This window comes from Girardinichthys multiradiatus, chromosome X (assembly GCF_021462225.1).
Source record: "Girardinichthys multiradiatus isolate DD_20200921_A chromosome X, DD_fGirMul_XY1, whole genome shotgun sequence".
In the NCBI taxonomy this organism is placed as follows: Eukaryota; Metazoa; Chordata; class Actinopteri; order Cyprinodontiformes; family Goodeidae; genus Girardinichthys; species Girardinichthys multiradiatus.
This window is the reverse complement of record NC_061817.1, coordinates 24,344,236-24,363,772: the sequence shown is the minus strand read 5'-3', so window position 1 is coordinate 24,363,772 and position 19,537 is coordinate 24,344,236. Positions and strand designations below refer to the sequence as shown.

At 36.8% G+C, this 19,537-nt stretch overlaps 1 protein-coding gene across 1 annotated transcript; it reads right to left on the bottom strand.

Annotated features, from left to right (window-relative positions):
* Positions 1–3,253: 3,253 nt before the first annotated feature.
* LOC124862176 (metalloproteinase inhibitor 2-like) lies at positions 3,254–15,672 on the bottom strand. Its single transcript, XM_047355991.1, has 5 exons — positions 15,264–15,672; positions 4,944–5,044; positions 4,736–4,844; positions 4,492–4,613; positions 3,254–4,360 (listed from the first exon to the last, which is right to left on the bottom strand). The coding sequence occupies exons 1-5, from the start codon at positions 15,391–15,393 to the stop codon at positions 4,163–4,165; spliced, it is 660 nt and encodes a 219-aa protein (XP_047211947.1). The 5' UTR covers positions 15,394–15,672; the 3' UTR covers positions 3,254–4,162.
* Between the last annotated feature and the right edge of the window lie 3,865 nt (positions 15,673–19,537).

Sequence of the window (19,537 nt, the reverse complement as noted above, 5' to 3'; positions counted from 1 at the left end):
AGAACCAGGAAATCTGCTCTCTAGCAGAAAATCCTGAAGCATAAGGTCCATCCATCAGTCTGTGACCTTATGCTCAAGCACACTTGGGTTATGCAGCAGAACAATGATCTACAGGTCCTTCTCAAAATATTAGCATATTGTGATGAAGTTCATTATTTTCTATAATGTAATGATGAAAATTTAACATTCATATATTTTAGATTCATTGCACACTAACTGAAATATTTCAGGTCTTTTATTGTCTTAATACGGATGATTTTGGCATACAGCTCATGAAAACCCAAAATTCCTATCTCACAAAATTAGCATATTTCATCCGACCAATAAAAGAAAAGTGTTTTTAATACAAAAAACGTCAACCTTCAAATAGTCATGTACAGTTATGCACTCAATACTTGGTCAGGAATCCTTTTGCAGAAATGACTGCTTCAATGCGGCGTGGCATGGAGGCAATCAGCCTGTGGCACTGCTGAGGTCTTATGGAGGCCCAGGATGCTTCGATAGCGGCCTTTAGCTCATCCAGAGTGTTGGGTCTTGAGTCTCTCAACGTTCTCTTCACAATATCCCACAGATTCTCTATGGGGTTCAGGTCAGGAGAGTTGGCAGGCCAATTGAGCACAGTGATACCATGGTCAGTGAACCATTTACCAGTGGTTTTGGCACTGTGAGCAGGTGCCAGGTCGTGCTGAAAAATGAAATCTTCATCTCCATAAAGCTTTTCAGCAGATGGAAGCATGAAGTGCTCCAAAATCTCCTGATAGCTAGCTGCATTGACCCTGCCCTTGATAAAACACAGTGGACCAACACCAGCAGCTGACAGGGCACCCCAGACTATCACTGACTGTGGGTACTTGACACTGGACTTCTGGCATTTTGGCATTTCCTTCTCCCCAGTCTTCCTCCAGACTCTGGCACCTTGATTTCCGAATGACATGCAGAATTTGCTTTCATCCGAAAAAAGTACTTTGGACCACTGAGCAACAGTCCAGTGCTGCTTCTCTGTAGCCCAGGTCAGGCACTTCTGACGCTGTTTCTGGTTCAAAAGTGGCTTGACCTGGGGAATGCGGCACCTGTAGCCCATTTCCTGCACACGCCTGTGCACGGTGGCTCTGGATGTTTCTACTCCAGACTCAGTCCACTGCTTCCGCAGGTCCCCCAAGGTCTGGAATCGGCCCTTCTCCACAATCTTCCTCAGGGTCTGGTCACCTCTTCTCGTTGTGCAGCGTTTTCTGCCACACTTTTTCCTTCCCACAGACTTCCCACTGAGGTGCCTTGATACAGCACTCTGGGAACAGCCTATTCGTTCAGAAATGTCTTTCTGTGTCTTACCCTCTTGCTTGAGGGTGTCAATAGTGGCCTTCTGGACAGCAGTCGGGTCGGCAGTCTTACCCATGATTGGGGTTTTGAGTGATGAACCAGGCTGGGAGTTTTAAAGGCCTCAGGAATCTTTTGCAGGTGTTTAGAGTTAACTCGTTGATTCAGATGATTAGGTTCATAGCTCGTTTAGAGACCCTTTTAATGATATGCTAATTTTGTGAGATAGGAATTTTGGGTTTTCATGAGCTGTATGTCAAAATCATCCGTATTAAGACAATAAAAGACCTGAAATATTTCAGTTAGTGTGCAATGAATCTAAAATATATGAATGTTAAATTTTCATCATGACATTATGAAAAATAATGAACTTTATCACAATATGCTAATATTTTGAGAAGGACCTGTAAACCCCACCAGCAAGTCATCCTCTGAATGGCTAAACAAAATAAAAAAAGAGAGTTTTGAAGTTTTCTAGTAAACGTTAAATGCTACTGATTAACAGATTTCCACAACAGACACTAATGCTATAATGGTCCAAGCAATAATATATATATATATATATATATATATATATATATATATATATATAAATGATTATATATAAATCAATATATTTATTATTTATTTACTAATTTTCATCATGTGTTTCCACTTTTTATCTTCCATAAATATGCATCATTCCATTACAAAATGTTTTTCTTCTCTTATTGAAAAAGGTTAATAGTGTTCAACTGGTTCTAAAACCTGGAAATTCTGTGATTCTTAATTTAACCATAAAATTAATTAATATTATATTGTAGTATTGATGATGAAACTGGATCTGCTGTTGGTTGTTAGGAAGGGTCATGTAGACTCTGTGGCTCTTGACAAATTTTACTGAGTAGGAAATAAGGTCAAAAATGGTTCTTTGAATTGTAGAGGTTGCCAACTTCTGACTTTAACATTTCAATATGGCAACAAAAGTTCCTGTTATATTTACTTTAACCATATGTTCAAATAAGGCACACATCAGTTTCTGCTGGGTCTGAGGGGTGCAGATGGCAGCTGATGCTTAAATTGAGTGCAAGCTTCAACTACCCAAAAGGCTGCTCTCCTTCTGTGCTTGTACGCTAGATGATGCAAAGCCAGAAATGTCATATATCCCGGGAAAAAAAAGATGTGATGTGTGAACATATGAAATCCTGAACATGAATTGTAAGAACTTTATATTTAATCATGGATCTCTGCTTTACATATTCATCTTATGAGGCATTTTGTGAAACCCTGAACTTTTTCTGCTTAACAGTCTCATTTTTGTAGCCCTTGAATTACTCTTTGTACTAGTAGGAATCATAATGCAGAAAGATATTTCATTTCAGACACCTGCTAATGCTGTTGGCTAAAAAATAAATGAGAAACACCATGAGGAATATGGTTTGACATTATCATTGAACTGAGAATAGAATGGTACCAACCATTTATTCCTTTATTATTAGAGGAATTTCATCACTTCCTTGTGTGATTTTGTTTTGTTTTTTGAAGACTTTGCACATTTACAAACATTCCATCAATGAGGGTCAAATATAATTTATTGCAAGTTATTGGTATGTTTATTTAAAACGGGTCAGGCAAATCCAATAAATATAATGCACTACTGTACTGAGTCATAAACAATCCATATTAAACCAAGTTTCATCTCATATGAAGTGTTGATCTGGGCACATGGTTTGCCTCGTGCGTCTTCGTCTTCTCTGTGTTTTTCACCATCAGGGGGCAGCAGTTTGCCATAATAGGGTCAATTGTTCTATTATAGCTCAAACTGCTTCCATAAACAATTAGTTATAACAAAGTGATTCTTCATTTCTGCTTTAACCAACTCTAAAGAGTTTGTCCCTATAAAAGTAGGTTTGTTTCATGCACAAAATACTAAAAATAACCAGTATGCAGCACATCAACATAGTATTAACCTTTTAATAGCCAAATGTACAAAAACGGTTTGAGCTTGACATGCATGCAAAAAACAGTTCTCCAAAATCCCACGTGAAACCCGCACAAGATATCACATCGGAAAAAAAAAAAATTATACAATTTTATATTAAAGCGAAGTGACAACCGCTCAAAATTTATATTCTTTTGAGTATTTCTGCATGGAAAATGTTTGCTTACAAAACCTTCCATATGCAACAACTCAAGAGGTCGAGTCAGACATTGAACACTGATATAACTACTTTATTTAATACAAAATCAGTTTATTAAACTAATGCAAAATTGGGTCTTTTACATTTTTTAAATCAGTGGTGTTATTTGTCAGAAGACTGATTAGAATGTGTGCTTGTTTTCATTGTAATGCTTGAATAAATGTGATCCCTTCCTATTGAAAATGTTCGCAAAAATTTTATTCAAAGTGCATTTTTGTCTATTCTGGATTGATTTTACAGCAAAAGCATAGATTGTAACAAATGGGGGGTGCTGTGAGAAAATTTCAAGTTTCTGAATGCTGCATTCAAAATTTGAATCTCAGTTTAAATAATAAAAAAAACAAAAACTAATTCATTACAGATGAGAAGCACAGAAGGAGAAATATATAAAACAGTAAACTAAACTGAGATTTTTCATTTCAGATGGAGTGTAAGTGGTTGATGAGGAAGTGCTTCAAAAAGGGTTGAAGTGGGCAAAGGTGCAGAGTTTTTCATAACATGCAACCTGACATAATTAACAATAGTTTGCCTCTTACCAGAGCTTCCACACAACAGCTTAAAAAAAAAAAAAAAAAAAAAAAAAGTCTACAAGGATTATTGTTTTCTTTTTTGTGTGTGTTGGATTATTTAAACTGCAACCGTCTTCAGATAGTTCCACAGAAGAGGAGTTATGGGTCTTCAATGTCCAGGAAATCCTTTCTGGGTGGTACACTGCCTCTGTACCAGGCGCACGAATCATCGTTCCTCTTAATGCAAGCGTAGTGTTTGGCTTGCTCCCCGTTCACCGTTTTCTCCATCACCCAGTCTGTCCAAAGACACTCTGCTGGGCTGCTGATCATGCAGGGGATGGAGGTGCAGCGGGTGATCTGAGGGTTACAGAAGATGCTGAGGTGAGGAAACCAATTTATAGGAAAGAAATATATATTTTTCTCTCATATTGCAAAGCTACATCTAGATATACTTTAGATTCATCAAAGTTTAGAAACAATGTTTGTACCCTGCAATCACAGCTAGTCTCGTAGCGCTGAATCAGGTTCTTCTTCTGCGTGGCGCTCAGAGTCTCCCACTGCTCAATGAAGTCACACAAGGTGACGTGCATCATCCCAGCCTCCATTTTACCTACGATTTGTAAAATAATATAGGTCAAGCAACTAGATCTGGTCAAAATCACAATATTAGGATTCATTTTGAACAATGTTTTAATTTTTTACAATGAATTGGGAATGAGGCAAAAACACTACCTGTGATGAGGTACTCTTTCTTTCCGTTAGTGTCCAGAGTCACTCCACACACTGCTGAGGATGGAGCAGTATAGATGGCATCAATATCCTGAGTGGGACCCTTGAACATCTGGTGATTCAAACAGAAAAAAACCCAAAAACAGATTTATCATCATCAATAATGGTGCTTTTAGTCACAAACAGAACCAAAACAGCTTTCCCCTCATACCTTGATCTGTTTGACGTCATATCGGATCCGTTTGATGGTATTTCCATATACGTCATTGCCACCGTCAACCTCCTGCCTTCCAACAACTTTGGCCCTGATTACTAAAACGGACAAAACATAGCAACCCAGATTAAACAAATTTTATTTCAAAGGAGAGAAACCCCCCCCCCCCCCAAAAAAAACAACGTTAGGCTAAATCTGAACAGCATTGTCACTTTACAGCCACACATCAGCACATTAGCAGATGGATCTGCTAAATACAGTGCAATAGTGTTAGGAGCTCACTAGAGCTACAATGGAATGAATGCAACTTTAAAATTGATGTTCACAGACACTCCCACATCTAATCTGACTGAGCTGCTCATGCTCTTTATGTGCAAACCTGGTAGAGACATACACCAAAAGACTTGTGGTTGTGATTGCAATTCAAAGCTGATTTTACAAGGGAATAAACTTAGGAGAAGCTCAATGCATAGGTACATAACACTTTAGATTTTTATTTTTGAAAAATAATGTGGTAGTTTTTGTTAGTCTATGAAAATCTTAAAATGCATTGAGGTTTGTGTTCATGTATGGAGTATAGATACTTTTGCAAAGCACTGTATATTTGAGGGCTCACATGTGCTAACTGCTGAGAAGACAGAAGCACATGAGTGTTTCAGCTGCAGTCCAAGGGAAGAATATGTGCTCCCTGTTTGTAGTTTCTAAGGCCTATGTAGGAGGAAGCCAGTCAGCAGTCTTTGAAAAGCCTGCAGGCCTCTCTGCCAGCCAGCCTCGCCATCTGGAGAGGTGCTGACATGCAAATCTAGCACATATTATTTTATTGTTTTTGCATGTTGCCTCAATGTTTCCCTCATGAGCTCTGAAAAAAAAACCCAAAAAAAAAAAAAAAAAAAAAAAGCAGCTCAAATTCTCAGGGCACAACATGGCACCGAATACCACTGGATTACCTGCATAATGTATTACTGTAAATTCCTAACACCACAGCAGAAAGAAAGGGCTTACAGTTTACATTTTTAAGAGGAGGAAACCAATGACAGAGTTAATGCTAACCAGATGTTCTCTCTCAAATTCCAGTTTGGTCTTTGCTTTCTCAAGGTGGCAGCTGCAGATTTTGTTGGATAAAAGACTTGCCTACTACTTTACCAAATAAGATCAATTATTTAAACGTCTCCGTCTGTCTCCCCCTCTCAAAAGCCTATTCCAAGGTACCCATTTCATTCCTGGTTTGTCAAGAAAATATATATTTTTTTTTAAATCAGTCACAAAATTTTGGAGGTAAACAGTATTCAACAAACTTTTCCTAGCACCGAAATAGTTCTTAAAACATTTCAATGACCTCAGCCATCTTGGTGCTTTTAGACTTGGGTTGCTCTTTTGACACTGTAAGGCAATACATGTTATCATGGCTGGAGCATTACGATGTTTGGTTTTGAGAGAGTTGATCTATACAGTTTGTTTTAATTAAAACCGGAGCTTCTCAATTCACAGACATACAGCAGCAGCTCTCACATGTGGATTTCTTCAAGGTTCCATCCTTGGCACAGTCTTGTTTTCATTATACCTTTGTTATCTTTTTAAAATTTAATGTTCCTTTCCACTGTTGTTCAGTGACATCTAAACATTTTGCTTAGTCAAAGATTTGAAGAAATTTAGGTTTTTAATACTACTGTCTTAATCATATCAAGACGTGAATGACTTGCTTTATGAATTTAACTTTAAAGTTTTGGTAACTTTGAGATGTTGGGACATTAATCAGTTCCTTTAGTTGCAACTTCTAGCCAAGGTGAAGCTTTGCTTTTCTTTAAAATAGGTATTCAAAGAAAGCAAGAGCCAGTCAGTCATTTTTTACCGCTTATTCCATAGTGGGTCGCGGGGGAGCTGGTGCCTATCTCCAGCAGTCTATGGGCGAGAGGCGGGGTACACCCTGGATAGGTCGCCAGTCCATCACAAGGCAACACACAAACAACCATGCACACACTCATACACCTAAGGGCAATTTAGAGAGACCAATTAACCTAACAGGCATGTCTTTGGACTGTGGGAGGAAGCCAGAGTACCTGGTGAGAACCCACGCATGCACGGGGAGAACATGGAAACTCCATGCAGAAAGACCCCCAGCTGGGAATTGAACCCAGGACCTTCTTGCTGCAAGGCAACAGTGCTACCAACTGCGCCACCGTGCGGCCCAGAAAGCAAGAGCACTTAGGTTAAATAATAGGTTTTTAGATGTTAGAGGTGATCCTAATTTCCATTGCTGCTCCCAAATTATGGAATAATTTGCCAAAAAACAAACACACCAAAATCTTAAGACCAAGGAAAAAGTTAAAACAATCTGTGTTTTGTGCTGGTGGATCATAACTAAATTGTAAGAAGTTTCAAAATACAAAAACGATGAACACGAACAAGTAAAAAAAAAAAATAACTTCATTTAGATTCAAAAATTGTGTTCAGTTGATCAAACATTTAGGACCATAGCCTTAAAAAACCAAAATAAACTGCATAAAACTGTCTTTTTAGTCATTTTCCAATTTTTTAATCAGGCATCAATTCTGCCATAACTCCCTGATGGCAGAAAGGTTTCTTGTGTGAATGTTGCAAGATTGTTGAGCTGCACAAGCAAGGAGTCCCACAATGCACCGTTTCTCTAAAAGGATAAACAAAGACAATTTTGAATTTCTTGGAAGATCCCTAGAGTTATATGACCAAAAGGTAGACTCAAAGAAAATGTCACCTGCTGCACCAGGGGATCCAAGGGGCTGTCTGAAGACACAGGCAAGTTCAACATAAATAAAAAAAAAGCCATTTACAGGTCCTGACTGCAGTCCAATAAATACAAGAAGGCATCTACAAGAGAATGGCATGATAGTAGCTGGCTATGTGGGGATGTTACAGCAGGCATCCCTCGTGGCTGAGTGCCTTTGTTTGTATGCCGATGAGTGAGTCAACAGGATCGCACTGCATTTCACAACGTCCTGACAAAAGACTTCTTCCAGGACATAAAAGTTCCTCTTTTGGAACCTGCAAGTTCCTCTGATTAAAATTCTATTAAAAAAGGTTTAATACTGGAAGGCAGGGAAAGTCTACAAAGATTGAAATCAGTTTGTTCCTTGTGGTGAAGTTGGTTTTACGAAGGGCGTTCAATCTCAATGTTCCCACCAGCCTCCTAACAACACTCGTACCCGAAATATCTAAAATTATTGATGTGATAACCAACAATGGTGTGGCTAATCACTTTTGGTACCATTTAGAAAATTTTCAGAGGCTATAAACTTTCGGTCAGGGGATGAAGAGCCTGTTTGAGTTTAAAAGTCATATTCAATTATTCACCTACCATTTGTTTTGTCTCCTGCCTCTGTTCTTTTGCTGTTGCATTTTGAAGCTCAACCTACAACCTGGTTATGATCAAGCAGTTCAAAATATGAATACATACAACTTTTTCACCAGTCTTGAGGATTTTAATAAGAAAGGTATAAGATTTTCAATGGCTAGAAGTTTATAAAAGGGTCCATTTAAAAAGACTCACCCTTAATCTTTGGCTTAAAAATGTTCAATTCATTGTTGAATGTTTTACTAAATTACTTACTTTTGTTTACTATTGCATCACCGTTTCTGGTTTTATTGTAATAATGTGAATATCTTTTGGAATTTTGAGTTTTTGTTTCCAGTAGACACAAACAGAGTGGTGAAAGAAACATTGCAAATGTAAACATTTCATGTTTATGTGGAGAAAACTGCATTTTGAAGCATCACTGTCAGAAAACATGCAACCCATCACTCATTGGAACCCATGCTAAAAAGGTGCTGAGAAACTCTTGAAGTTTTCTGCCCAAGCAGGGGATTACTGGTTAATCCTCTTTTGATCAAATGTGCAGAATTATACGATCACTGCTGGTAAAGTAAAGTAGGGCGACCGTAAAATGCCAAAAAGCATGGGGCTAATGGGAATAAAAGACATACCACTCTAAATATCTGTGGGCTGAAACTAATAAATCTATGATAAATTTAATTCTGTTGTAGTGGGTTGGAAGCCATGTTAAACTATATAAAAACACACACTAGCCTCTTATTTGAATGGGACATTTTTCTAATCAATAATTTATCATGTTTAAAAAAAAAAAAAAAAGATTTATATTAAAACAAAAAATTCATTTTAGCTTTTAAGTATTTGACCTCTCCTGTTTAAGTAGTGATTTCACAGCAAAAATATGAATCAACCTCATAATATTTGGAGTTTTAAGGAGGGGGAGTATCCAAGAGCCCTGGGCATGCCACCTTATCAGAAGAACGGAAACATCTTACTTTGGTCCGGATCTTGTTGCATCGCGTCTTACAATCCCAGCACACGGCTTTTTTCCAACTCAAGGGTCACCCTGTTGCTGAGACCTGGGGGCTAACGTATTTCACCCAGGTTGTACATTAAAGTGTAGACAAAAGAACAAGCCAAAAAAATGGCTAGGTCAGCCTAGTCTTCCTTTGTGGTTCTATATTCTGTTTCTTTCTTGCACTCTCAGTGTCACCATTTGTGTGGGTTTTTTTCCCCCACACCAAAATTATTCTTTGTGCCAAGACAGTATAAAATATCTGTAGCAATGTTACTCTCATTTGAGATGCTTTTCATTTAAGCTTATCAACATGTCATCTTCCAGAGAGACAGACTTATTTTTATATTATATTTAACATTTCCTAGGAGTAACCATGAATAAATTATGGATTATGTAACATAGGGGTGCAAATAACGATTTTGCCAATTGATTAATCCGTCGACAATTTTTTTGATTAATATTCAAAAGGTGCTGCTTCCCCCCCCCCCTTAAAAACAGAATTTGAACCAGGTGAAGCTAAAGCTATGCCACTGGAGGAGTTCTGATAGAACATATTTACAGACAAAAGGCCCCCCCCCCCTCATCTAAAATGCAAAATGTAGATATTTTTTGCACAATTTCCTAATTACTGCTCCAAGTGGGTTGTTCTTGCAATAAATATTGTGTTTTAGATTCTATATACTCCAGTTAAAGATGATTCCAATACTAAATTTGCTGATTATTTCTATAGTCGATTAATCCAAATAATTGTTTCGTCTCCAATAATCTTTCCAGACATAATATTGCACATCATTCCAGTTTATCAGCAAGGAAAAATAAATAGATGGACTTAAAAAAAAAAGGACTATTTCACATGTATGGGTAAACATCCAAATGCACAGCTTTTGATAATAACAGCATTGAAAGCTCTTAAAAACATTTATATCTTGAACATTTTGGGACATTGTCAGAGATAAGAGGTTAAACTGACCAGATCTAAAGATCTTGGTGAAGACATTTTGAAAGCCTTAAATTAAGTGTGTAAAAGGTCATATCTGAGGGTTTCATAGCCACTACACCATAAACTGAAATATACAGGAATAAAACAAAAAACAAAAAAACCTTCAAGGACACATTCCTATCAACTATGTAAAAATACCACCAGTTTAACCAATGTCATCATCCAGTCATTCATATTCCCATCCCACTTTATTTTAGGTACCCAGTGGGTGGGTGGGGAGAAAACCCACAGGCACGGGAAGAACCTGCATGCATAAAAAGGTCAACCTTTGTTTTGGAGTGACAATGCAAACCATCACACCACTGTTTCGCCCAGAATAAGCATCGAAATCTACAACAGCGTTTATATCGTGACTTCCATTCCACATGATTTGTGTTTTTTTGTTAGAGTTGATTTGGTTTTCTTTACTGGTATACAATTTATACACAGCTATCCTCAGCTGTGATGATTACTAAAAGAGGCTGACAAAGCCCTTTAGATGGCCACAAGGCTTACAAAACTGGGAACTGAAGGAAGCGGTGAATCTTCCAGTTACTCAAACAATAAACATAACCTTTTGCAAAACATTATTTTGGTCATGGGAGAGGATTAAAAATAAAAAAATTTAAAAGGCGAAAAAAGCAACATGCATGTCATTTAATTGCATCTGCTTTCCTCAGAGAGGCCACAAAGGCAGAACAAAAACTAAAAGAGACTCAGTTTCTGCAGCTTTTTAGATCATTGTGGAAACAAAAAAAAAAAAAAAAAAAAAGAAAACCCCACATGGCTATAACTTTTTTTTTTTTTTTAAACACTTGAATCACTCTGCAAAATTAAGTTTGAGTGTTTATTTTAAAATAATAAAAAAAATAAAAATCACGACAGAGACTGAAGACTACACACTTAGAACTGCACCTGCTGGAGGAATCAGACTACAGGATTTATCAAACTAATAAAAGCTAGCTGAACAACATTGTTAGTAGGTTTCAGAATTCAGTGTTGGCCTTAATCTTAAAGTGTCATTTTAACCTTAATGGACAACAATATAATGTTTGGACTAGGTTGCCTAAACAAGAATTTATGATGAATAACTTGATTCCAACTGGAAAATATTTTATCCATACATGTTGATTCTTTAGAACTAAATGAAATTCCACATACATTTCATGGTAAAGTGATTTCGTGCTGGAAGGGAAGCATGGAAAGCTTTTTCCAAGACGTGTTTTCTGTAGGATAGAATAACTTGAATTTGGACTCAGGGCTGCGTGACTTGAATGGTCTTTTGCATGTACAGACCACCATTAAAGTAAAAGAAAAACACACCAAGCATAATGAATCTCTGAACTGTACTTAAAAAAAAAAAAAAAAAGTTGTTAACAAGTAAATCACACTTGTAATTTTGAGGCTGAGATTCTCCACAAGTTTCCTGAATAAATGCATCCAGTGTTTTATTGCAGGACATACTGGAGATTCGAGCAGCTGTAGTGAGAGGGTAAGAAAGAAAGGAAAGACCTGGTTTCAGTGTCAGCACTGTTTGCACAGCTTGAAGGGCTGCGGTGTTTATCTAGGAAGTCAAATTTAGGCCAGTTCTCCTTTCAAGGTCTCAAATTACTCACTTTTCTTGAATAAAAAGCAGCACAGATGATCTGTATAAAAATTTGAAATGAAGTGCAGGAGTCCATGATGAGGACACCATATGGTCCCTAAACATTCTTCTGCCTCAGGCAAAAAGCCAGGGGATGAATTTTCATTAGTGGTAGAAATGCTTTGGTACATGCTCTGATATAAGATAGACATCAGGCTTTCTGAACCCCACATTTAGTTCGCTGTAATTGTGAGAGAAATAAAACATGTTCCAATAAAAGCTTATAAATAGAGACTAATGGATTAGTGGTTTTTGCCACTGCAATAGCTCCGCTTACAGTGAACCACTGATGAAATCTTCCTCCAAAAGAAGAAATGTTGTCATTTCCAGTTCTCCATTTTTAAGATCCTCTATTGGTGAACTACATATGCAGGACTCTGAGCAATTAGTGTTGTGCAACATTTTACATGGCAGACACTGCGTTTCCCTACATCTGGGCAAATTAGGAAATACAAGAGATTCTGTAAATTTGCATCCCACCAAGCATACCAATTCTATACAAATATATAATTTCACCTTCTCACAAATGTTCTAAAGCTCAGACAGCAGATCCTTATTCTGATCATGGCAAAAACAAAGTTTGCAGTTAGTTCTGCCAGTTTAAATAAAATAAAAAAAACTGACGATCTTCCAGTGTTGCAGCAAAACAAAGTCTTGTCTCATTTGGGATGCAGCTAAAACCATTTGAGTTCACTCAGACTCTTTAAAATTGGTCTAATATAATGCCAAATCCCAATTACAGTGAATTATCATACATGGCAGAACAGGGGGAAGAATGTATAACTATTTTAGCCAGAGACTTGGAGCTCCCAGACACCTTTGTTTAGAATATATTTCTCAGGGTCTATCCATGGTGCTGAAGCCTCAGCGGAGGTGTCAGTTTCAGAGTCGTGTCAGGACCTGACTTCAGAGACTGATTCAGTGAATCACTCAGGACGTTCAGGTGACTATCAGCACCTTGGTTTAGTCAGGGCCCCACACGGTCTGGGTTGGGGAAAAAAAACAAAAAAAAACAATGCGACTTGTATCTGGAATATTCTGTTACCCCCACAAACTTTTTTTCAAAATTGCCATTTTATGCGATAGACCAACACAATAACGCACAACTGTGATATGAAGGGAAAATGACACAGGTTCCTCAAAGTGTTGGATCTCTGTAATTACTTTTCCCCAATTCCTCTTTGCTAAATAACTTTGGCTCGGTCAGATTAAACATGGACAATCTGAACATTAATTTCCAGGTCTTGCCACACCTTAATTGGATTCAGGTCTGTACTTGGACATCCTAAAACATGTGAAAATGCTTTGAACTAAACCATTAGGGTTGTTGTCCTGCTGAAGAGTTAACCTCACCCCCGTTTTTTGGCCTGTAACAGGTTCCCTTTCAGGGTTTCCCTGCATTTAGCTCCATCCATCTTTCCAACCTTTACCAACTTACAAGTGGTTGCGGAAGAAAAGTATGCCCACAGCATGATGCTTCCACCACCTTGTTTCACAGTGGTGTCTTCAGTGTGATGTGCAGTGTTTTCCACTATACATAGCCTTTTACACATTTATCAAAAATATTTAGTGTTGGTTTCATCTGATTAAAGCGCCTTCTTCATTCAAAGACCTGCACAAACTTTGTACTTTAATGCAGTGGTTCTTAGTCCTGGTCTTCAGGACTCAGTCCTTCCTGTTTTCAATGCGTCTCTGCTCCTGATTCACCTGAATTAGATGATTGCATTACCAGAAGGATGTTATTGGCCTATTCATTTAGGTCAGGTGTATGGCAGCAGGCAACATTTGGATCACAGAGCACCTTCCATCTGATCCTTCTCATGTCCCCTACATAGATTAAAGAAATGACTCTTCTAAAAGACCAGGTTTGTGAAGTGCATGGGTTAAGATCGCTCTATTCAGATTCTTACACTTGAGATGTGGATCACTGCAACTCCCCCAGAGTTACCATTGGCCTCTTTGCTACCTCAATGCCTTAATTTAAGGGATATCAGAGTAAAGGGGGGTTAATACACCTGCACACTACAACTGCAGATATTGGTAAAATAGTTTTTAAAACATGCATCATTTATCTTCCACTTTACCACTATGTGCTATTTTATGTGAGTCTGTCAGATAAAATCCTAATAAAAACATACTGGAGTTTGTTGTTGAAGAGTGACAAAACAAGGAGAAGCCTAAGGGGTATGAAACTGTAAAACTGCAACCAGAGCAGATAAAAAAAAAAAAATAAATACATTTAAAAAAAAAAGAGTCTATACTGTAAGTCAAGGGCAACGACATAAGAGTTCGAGTGTGTTCCTTTAAATGATTAAAAATAACTAACTGTAGTCCTTTAGGCATCCATCTACTCTCCAAACCAGATTTGTCCTGATCAGAAGAAAAAAAAAAAAAAAAAAAGGTGGGGGAGGGAGGGGGTGTTCAGGTAGCTAGGCTGATGCCTGTAATTAGAGATGTTGGGTTTTTCCCACTGTAAATGTTATCCAGCATGGGCAAAACAACAATTTCACACACTGTGGAACATTCACAAAGTGATGCAACCATGCAAAGCAGCAAAATCATTTTCATCCAACATTCTGCAAATTATTCACGCACTTGGTGTAGCAAAAACTAGGCCTTAATCCAACGACAGAGTTGACAAATAATGCCCTTTTCCCAGCTGTCTGATCTAAACGGAAAAAAAAAAAAAAAAAAACTAGAAGAAAACTCCAGCCTTTCGTTGGTTGTAAACTGTTTTGAAAAAAAAAAAAAAAGTGATTTCTTCAATCTCCTGAGCCTAGGAATGCCATGGCTGAGGAAAATGTCTAAATGAGTTCCCTTCTGTATAAATGCCACACACCCAGGCTGCTGCAGAGTTAAAAAAAAAAAAAAAAGGGGGGGGGGGGGCTCAGCAAACCCTAACTTAAATAGCAGCACAAGCTGGTCCCTGTTAGCTCAAGGTATTCCTTAAAGTGGTGTTCTGCAGAAGGCAAAATGTTTACTCCCCCTTTTGGAAAAAGAAATAAATGTCCAAGGAGGAATCTATTTAAATCTTTATATAGGAATAGAATACCTATGGCAAAAACTACAACATACTGATAACATGTTTTCTGGAGATTGACTGCATTTATTTTAGCTTGATCTTAAAGCATATGGTTTTAATGAAAAGAAGATAGAGTGCAATAACTGCAACTGCAAGATTCAGGAATATCAACAGATGATTATAGGGGGAAAAAGGAGAAGGGACACGGAAAGAAGGAAACCCTACATTTTTTTCAGCAGATAGATTGCTAATACGTTTTCCACATACCATACGCATTTTATGTGCAACATAAACAAATGCAACATTTCATAGACAGCTTGATTAATTATTTGCCAAAAAATGAACTTACCAACGTCTGAGTTGCAGAATGCCTGTTGAGGATGCGCAGGGGAGCAGCTGCAGGCTTCTGCCATTTCTTCAACACGCCACAGAAACAGGATCGCCAGAGCGACTAAACAGCTGTTCATCGTGCAGCTCATCTTTAAAAACTTCTAACTTACAAAGGTGGCTAGAAGGAGGAGGTTGGGAAGAGTACTCTGTGAAGGTTACAGACTAAAGAAGTAGAGTGATCCCCAGCTTTCAGTGAGGAACAGACGGTGCAGCTGTCAAAATACGAGACGGTCTGGAGGAGAGTAGCGGATCTTTTCAACTGCAAAGGCGATCACCCTCGATCTCCGTCTGTTTTCCACCACAGAGAGAAGGCGAGTTTTATGTGCTGGCATCAGGCTCCGCCTCTTGTTCAGGGCGACGAGCTGAGAGGTCAGGAACTCCCAACTTTTCACATGTGAGGAGAAACTCCGTCAGCCCCGACCTGACACACGTGTGTTGCATCAAGGAACCGGATAATTAAGTCACACTCCGGCGTCCGATCGTCTCTATTTTTTATGAAAAGCTGCATTTCTTAAATCTATGTTTTCTTGAACTAAACTTGACCTATGTCTCCTAGATGATTGCCAAATTGTCTTCCCGCTTTTGTCAAAATTCTTTATAATCATAATAATAACAATATCTTTCTGGGCCGTGCATGTTTTGACAATTACATATTCTCATCAAAAACCAGAAATGGAAATCAAGCACACAATTTTTAAATAATTTTTTGAAACACAAAATAATACATCAAAACAGAATACATGTTTTTTGTTTGTTTGTTCTTTGGGGAGTAAAATGTAAAATTGTATTTTGTTATTTTGAATATTAACCCAAACACATGAAATCACCAGGAAAAAAAACTACACATTTGGCCCCCTTCTGTGACATTCCGGGTCTCTTCACATCTGACCTTGATCTACCAAAGAAAATGCTTCACCCCATGGCCTCACTGAGCAAATATGGTAAGTGTGCGGGTTATCACGTAGGAAACATATCCTTGTCCATACTCATGAAAATTCTTTGTGTTTATAATGTCAACTCATGTTTTGATCATCATTAAACAGAAATGCTAAAAAACAACAATGACAAATGAGTGGTTAATTATTTTCATTGTAAAATACAAAATATTCAATTGAGATAGCAGCCAATTTTCTTTTTCTTAAAAGCAGATGAGCAAAAATATAGGTTTGGTTTGATTTTCTGTTTCTACAAAACAATTTAAGTAAAATACATTCACTAGCAAAGAAAAACAAAAAGTTGACCTGTTTTCTCTCATTCTGACTGCCTAAACTTGTGCTTGTAAAGTATTTCCTTTCTATTCTGTGATGTCACTGCTCATATTTTGATAGGGGTATGTGTTTTTGACATCCAGCTCACATGCAATAAAAATGCAACCACTTTAAAAAAAAAAAAAAAACAACTCATCATTGTTTATTTTATATGTTTTTAGTTCCATAGATATTTTGACTATTGGATTTTCTCATCAGAAACAATATTGAATACACAAATTAGGGATTTCTTAGAGATTACAAAACATTAAACTAAAATACAAGCAGTTTTTTGTCTATTTTGTGTGATCAAAACTGGATGGGCAGGTTTTGTTTGTTTAAAATAAGAAAAATTCTCATATTCTGACCTCCTCCAAATCTTAACTTGAATTTACGCATCACCTCCTATGACATCATTGCCCATATATGATACTGTTGAGTGTTTTGGAGAGGATGCTCACATGCACAAAAACTTTTTATTTTATTTTACTCTTCACAATTTTTGATATGTGCTTAGGTCATGTGTTCTTGTTGCTCCGTATTGTTTTGTGGTGAAAAAAATAACTTTGAGTTGAAAAGAAGAAACAGCGCCTCCTACTGTAACAGCATTTGATGCCTCTAGCAATATAAAGAAAAAACTCTTTTCTTTCACCTTGCTTTTGGTTGTTTTTTTTAAATAATTTTAAACCTAAAAAAAAAAAATCTAAATAAAACTTTATACTGACCAGTTTTTGACCTCAATAAATTAAAAAAAGCATGTTTTTCCAATTCAGAGATCTGTTTTTTGAAAGGAAAAACAAAATAACCAATTTTTGTTTTCATTTTTTGACCATAACAATACCAAAACATGCACCGACCCTTCTGTGCACTAAAGATGAATGTTTCATGATTACTGTGTGAAAAACAGCTGGAAATCTTTGATGCTGTATTATCCATGCATCAAGCTTATTACTTTTATTATTTGTTCGTTTTTAGTCTAACTGACCATCTAGATGATGTTCAAAGTGAACCTTCAATAACCTTCAATGTCTTCAATGAAATGTTAAACTTACTTTAAAATTAATTGGTAGCCAGAAAAATACCTTATAGCAGTTTTAAATTGCTTCTTTTCTAACTTCCTGCCACAGCTAACTGGGCTGCAGTGCTAACATTGGCTTGTTCATGAACAGAAACAAAAAAGTAGATTCTGTTTATTTTTATTTATGTACTACTCTATAACAAAGCTACATCCAACCATATCAAGCATTGCAACTCCACTTAAAACAGTACATTTTTTCTTTGCTGCTGCTTGTATAAATTTGTTCTTGAATTAAGTTCCTGTGTCCTTCAGCAATGTGCCTCAGCAGCCAACCCACAGTGCTGAAAAAATTTATTTCCCAATTTACTTGTTTTTTTTTACTTTAGTTGTCACACTTTTCAGATCATGAAACAAATTTCAATACCAGATAAATACACAAGAATTAGAAAATAACTAATTTCAAATGATGATTTTATTTTTTAAGGGAAAAAAGCCAGCTAAACTAAACTGGCCGTATGTGAAAATACAATTGCCTCCTTGTTAAATAATTTGTAAACTGTGATTAAACACATTTTGTTTTTAAAAATTTAAAGCTAAGTTCAGTTTTAAAAGCTATACCTTGGTCTGAATACTGCCATAACTGTGGAAACAACAAATCCCTTCAATTGAACCTCTTTCACAACATGAAGTAGGCTAAAACGTTTGAAAAAGCAACACTTGAAGTCCATATCTAAAGGAATTGAAGAACAAATGTGAAGTCACTAAGATATATAGTCTGGAATACCATTTCTAAAGCTCTGGAACTCCTAACAATCCACAGTAAGAGCCATCATTTAAAATGAACAAAACAAGAAGCAAAAGGGTACCTTGCCAGGATTGACTGACCTATCACAATTAGTCCAAGAGCATACTGACAACTCATCCAGGAGGTCACAAAGAACCCAGAACAACATCTAAAGACCTGTTCAACAGTTCTAAAGCAAAAAATACCCTGCTAACAAAAAAGAACATAAAGGTCCATCTTTGTTTTTCATTTCGTTTTATTTCTTTATATATCTTAGGATCACGTACAGAAAACACTGACATCAAAGAGCAAAGAAGTTGCATATCTCAAAGAATATCTTGATTATCCCCAAGAGCTTTGAGAAAATATTCACAACAAAAGTAAAACTTGTGTGTGTCCTGTTAGATGTTGAATAAACTAACCTAACATTTCATAAAAAGAACAATATAAAAACAGAACATCATACCAACATTCAAACATGGTAGGGACAGTGTAATGCTGTGGGACTATGTTGCTGCTTCAGAATCTGGGCATCTAGCTGTAATATGGGCTGAAACTTGTGCCATCAGAAAGTCAATTTAAATTGCTTAGACTGAGTTTGTATTTGCGTAATTTTAAAGGAAATGCATTGGTTTAAAAATCAATTTCACTAAACTGAAATTGAATTAAAATGGGTTGAAACTGAATTAATTTGCTTGTATTTTGCTGTAGTAAAAATTCAGTTTGACTACTTTCACTTTCAGTTCTATAATTCAACTTAAATTCCAAAATTCAGCTTTTTTGTGTCATAGGCTGTTACGGTGAGTCCATAATTTGTTTACATGATGCTGCTTTTAGATGGCCATTTGACATCTATAGAAGTGGTTAACTGAAATTATTTCAGCCAAAATGGGTAAGACTAGCAATTAGCGTGTAGGGTGCCCTAACAGTCCTCAGGTATAATATACATTTTTGTTGCCATCTATTGCATAATGAGTAAAACAAGGTTTATTTTGTATTATTTACCAATGAGAAAAAAAAAAAAGATATGACACTGATATTTGTCAATAAATGTTTTTTTCACATTTCACATTTTTTCACATAACAGCATAAGCAACATCTGAATTTGTTCTTTTAAAATATATCTTTTTTTGAGAAGTTTTGATTCTGTCTGCTATACACAATTACTGTAATCCTGACATCAC

Coding starts and splice junctions, on each gene's coding strand:
- LOC124862176 (XM_047355991.1), bottom strand. CDS start 15,393: ATGAGCTGCACGATGAACAGCTGTTTAGTCGCTCTGGCGATCCTGTTT. Junction 4,845..4,943: donor ATGACGTCAAACAGATCAAG/GTATGAGGGGAA, acceptor TTGAATCACCAG/ATGTTCAAGGGTCCCACTCA. Junction 4,361..4,491: donor AGACTAGCTGTGATTGCAGG/GTACAAACATTG, acceptor TGTAACCCTCAG/ATCACCCGCTGCACCTCCAT.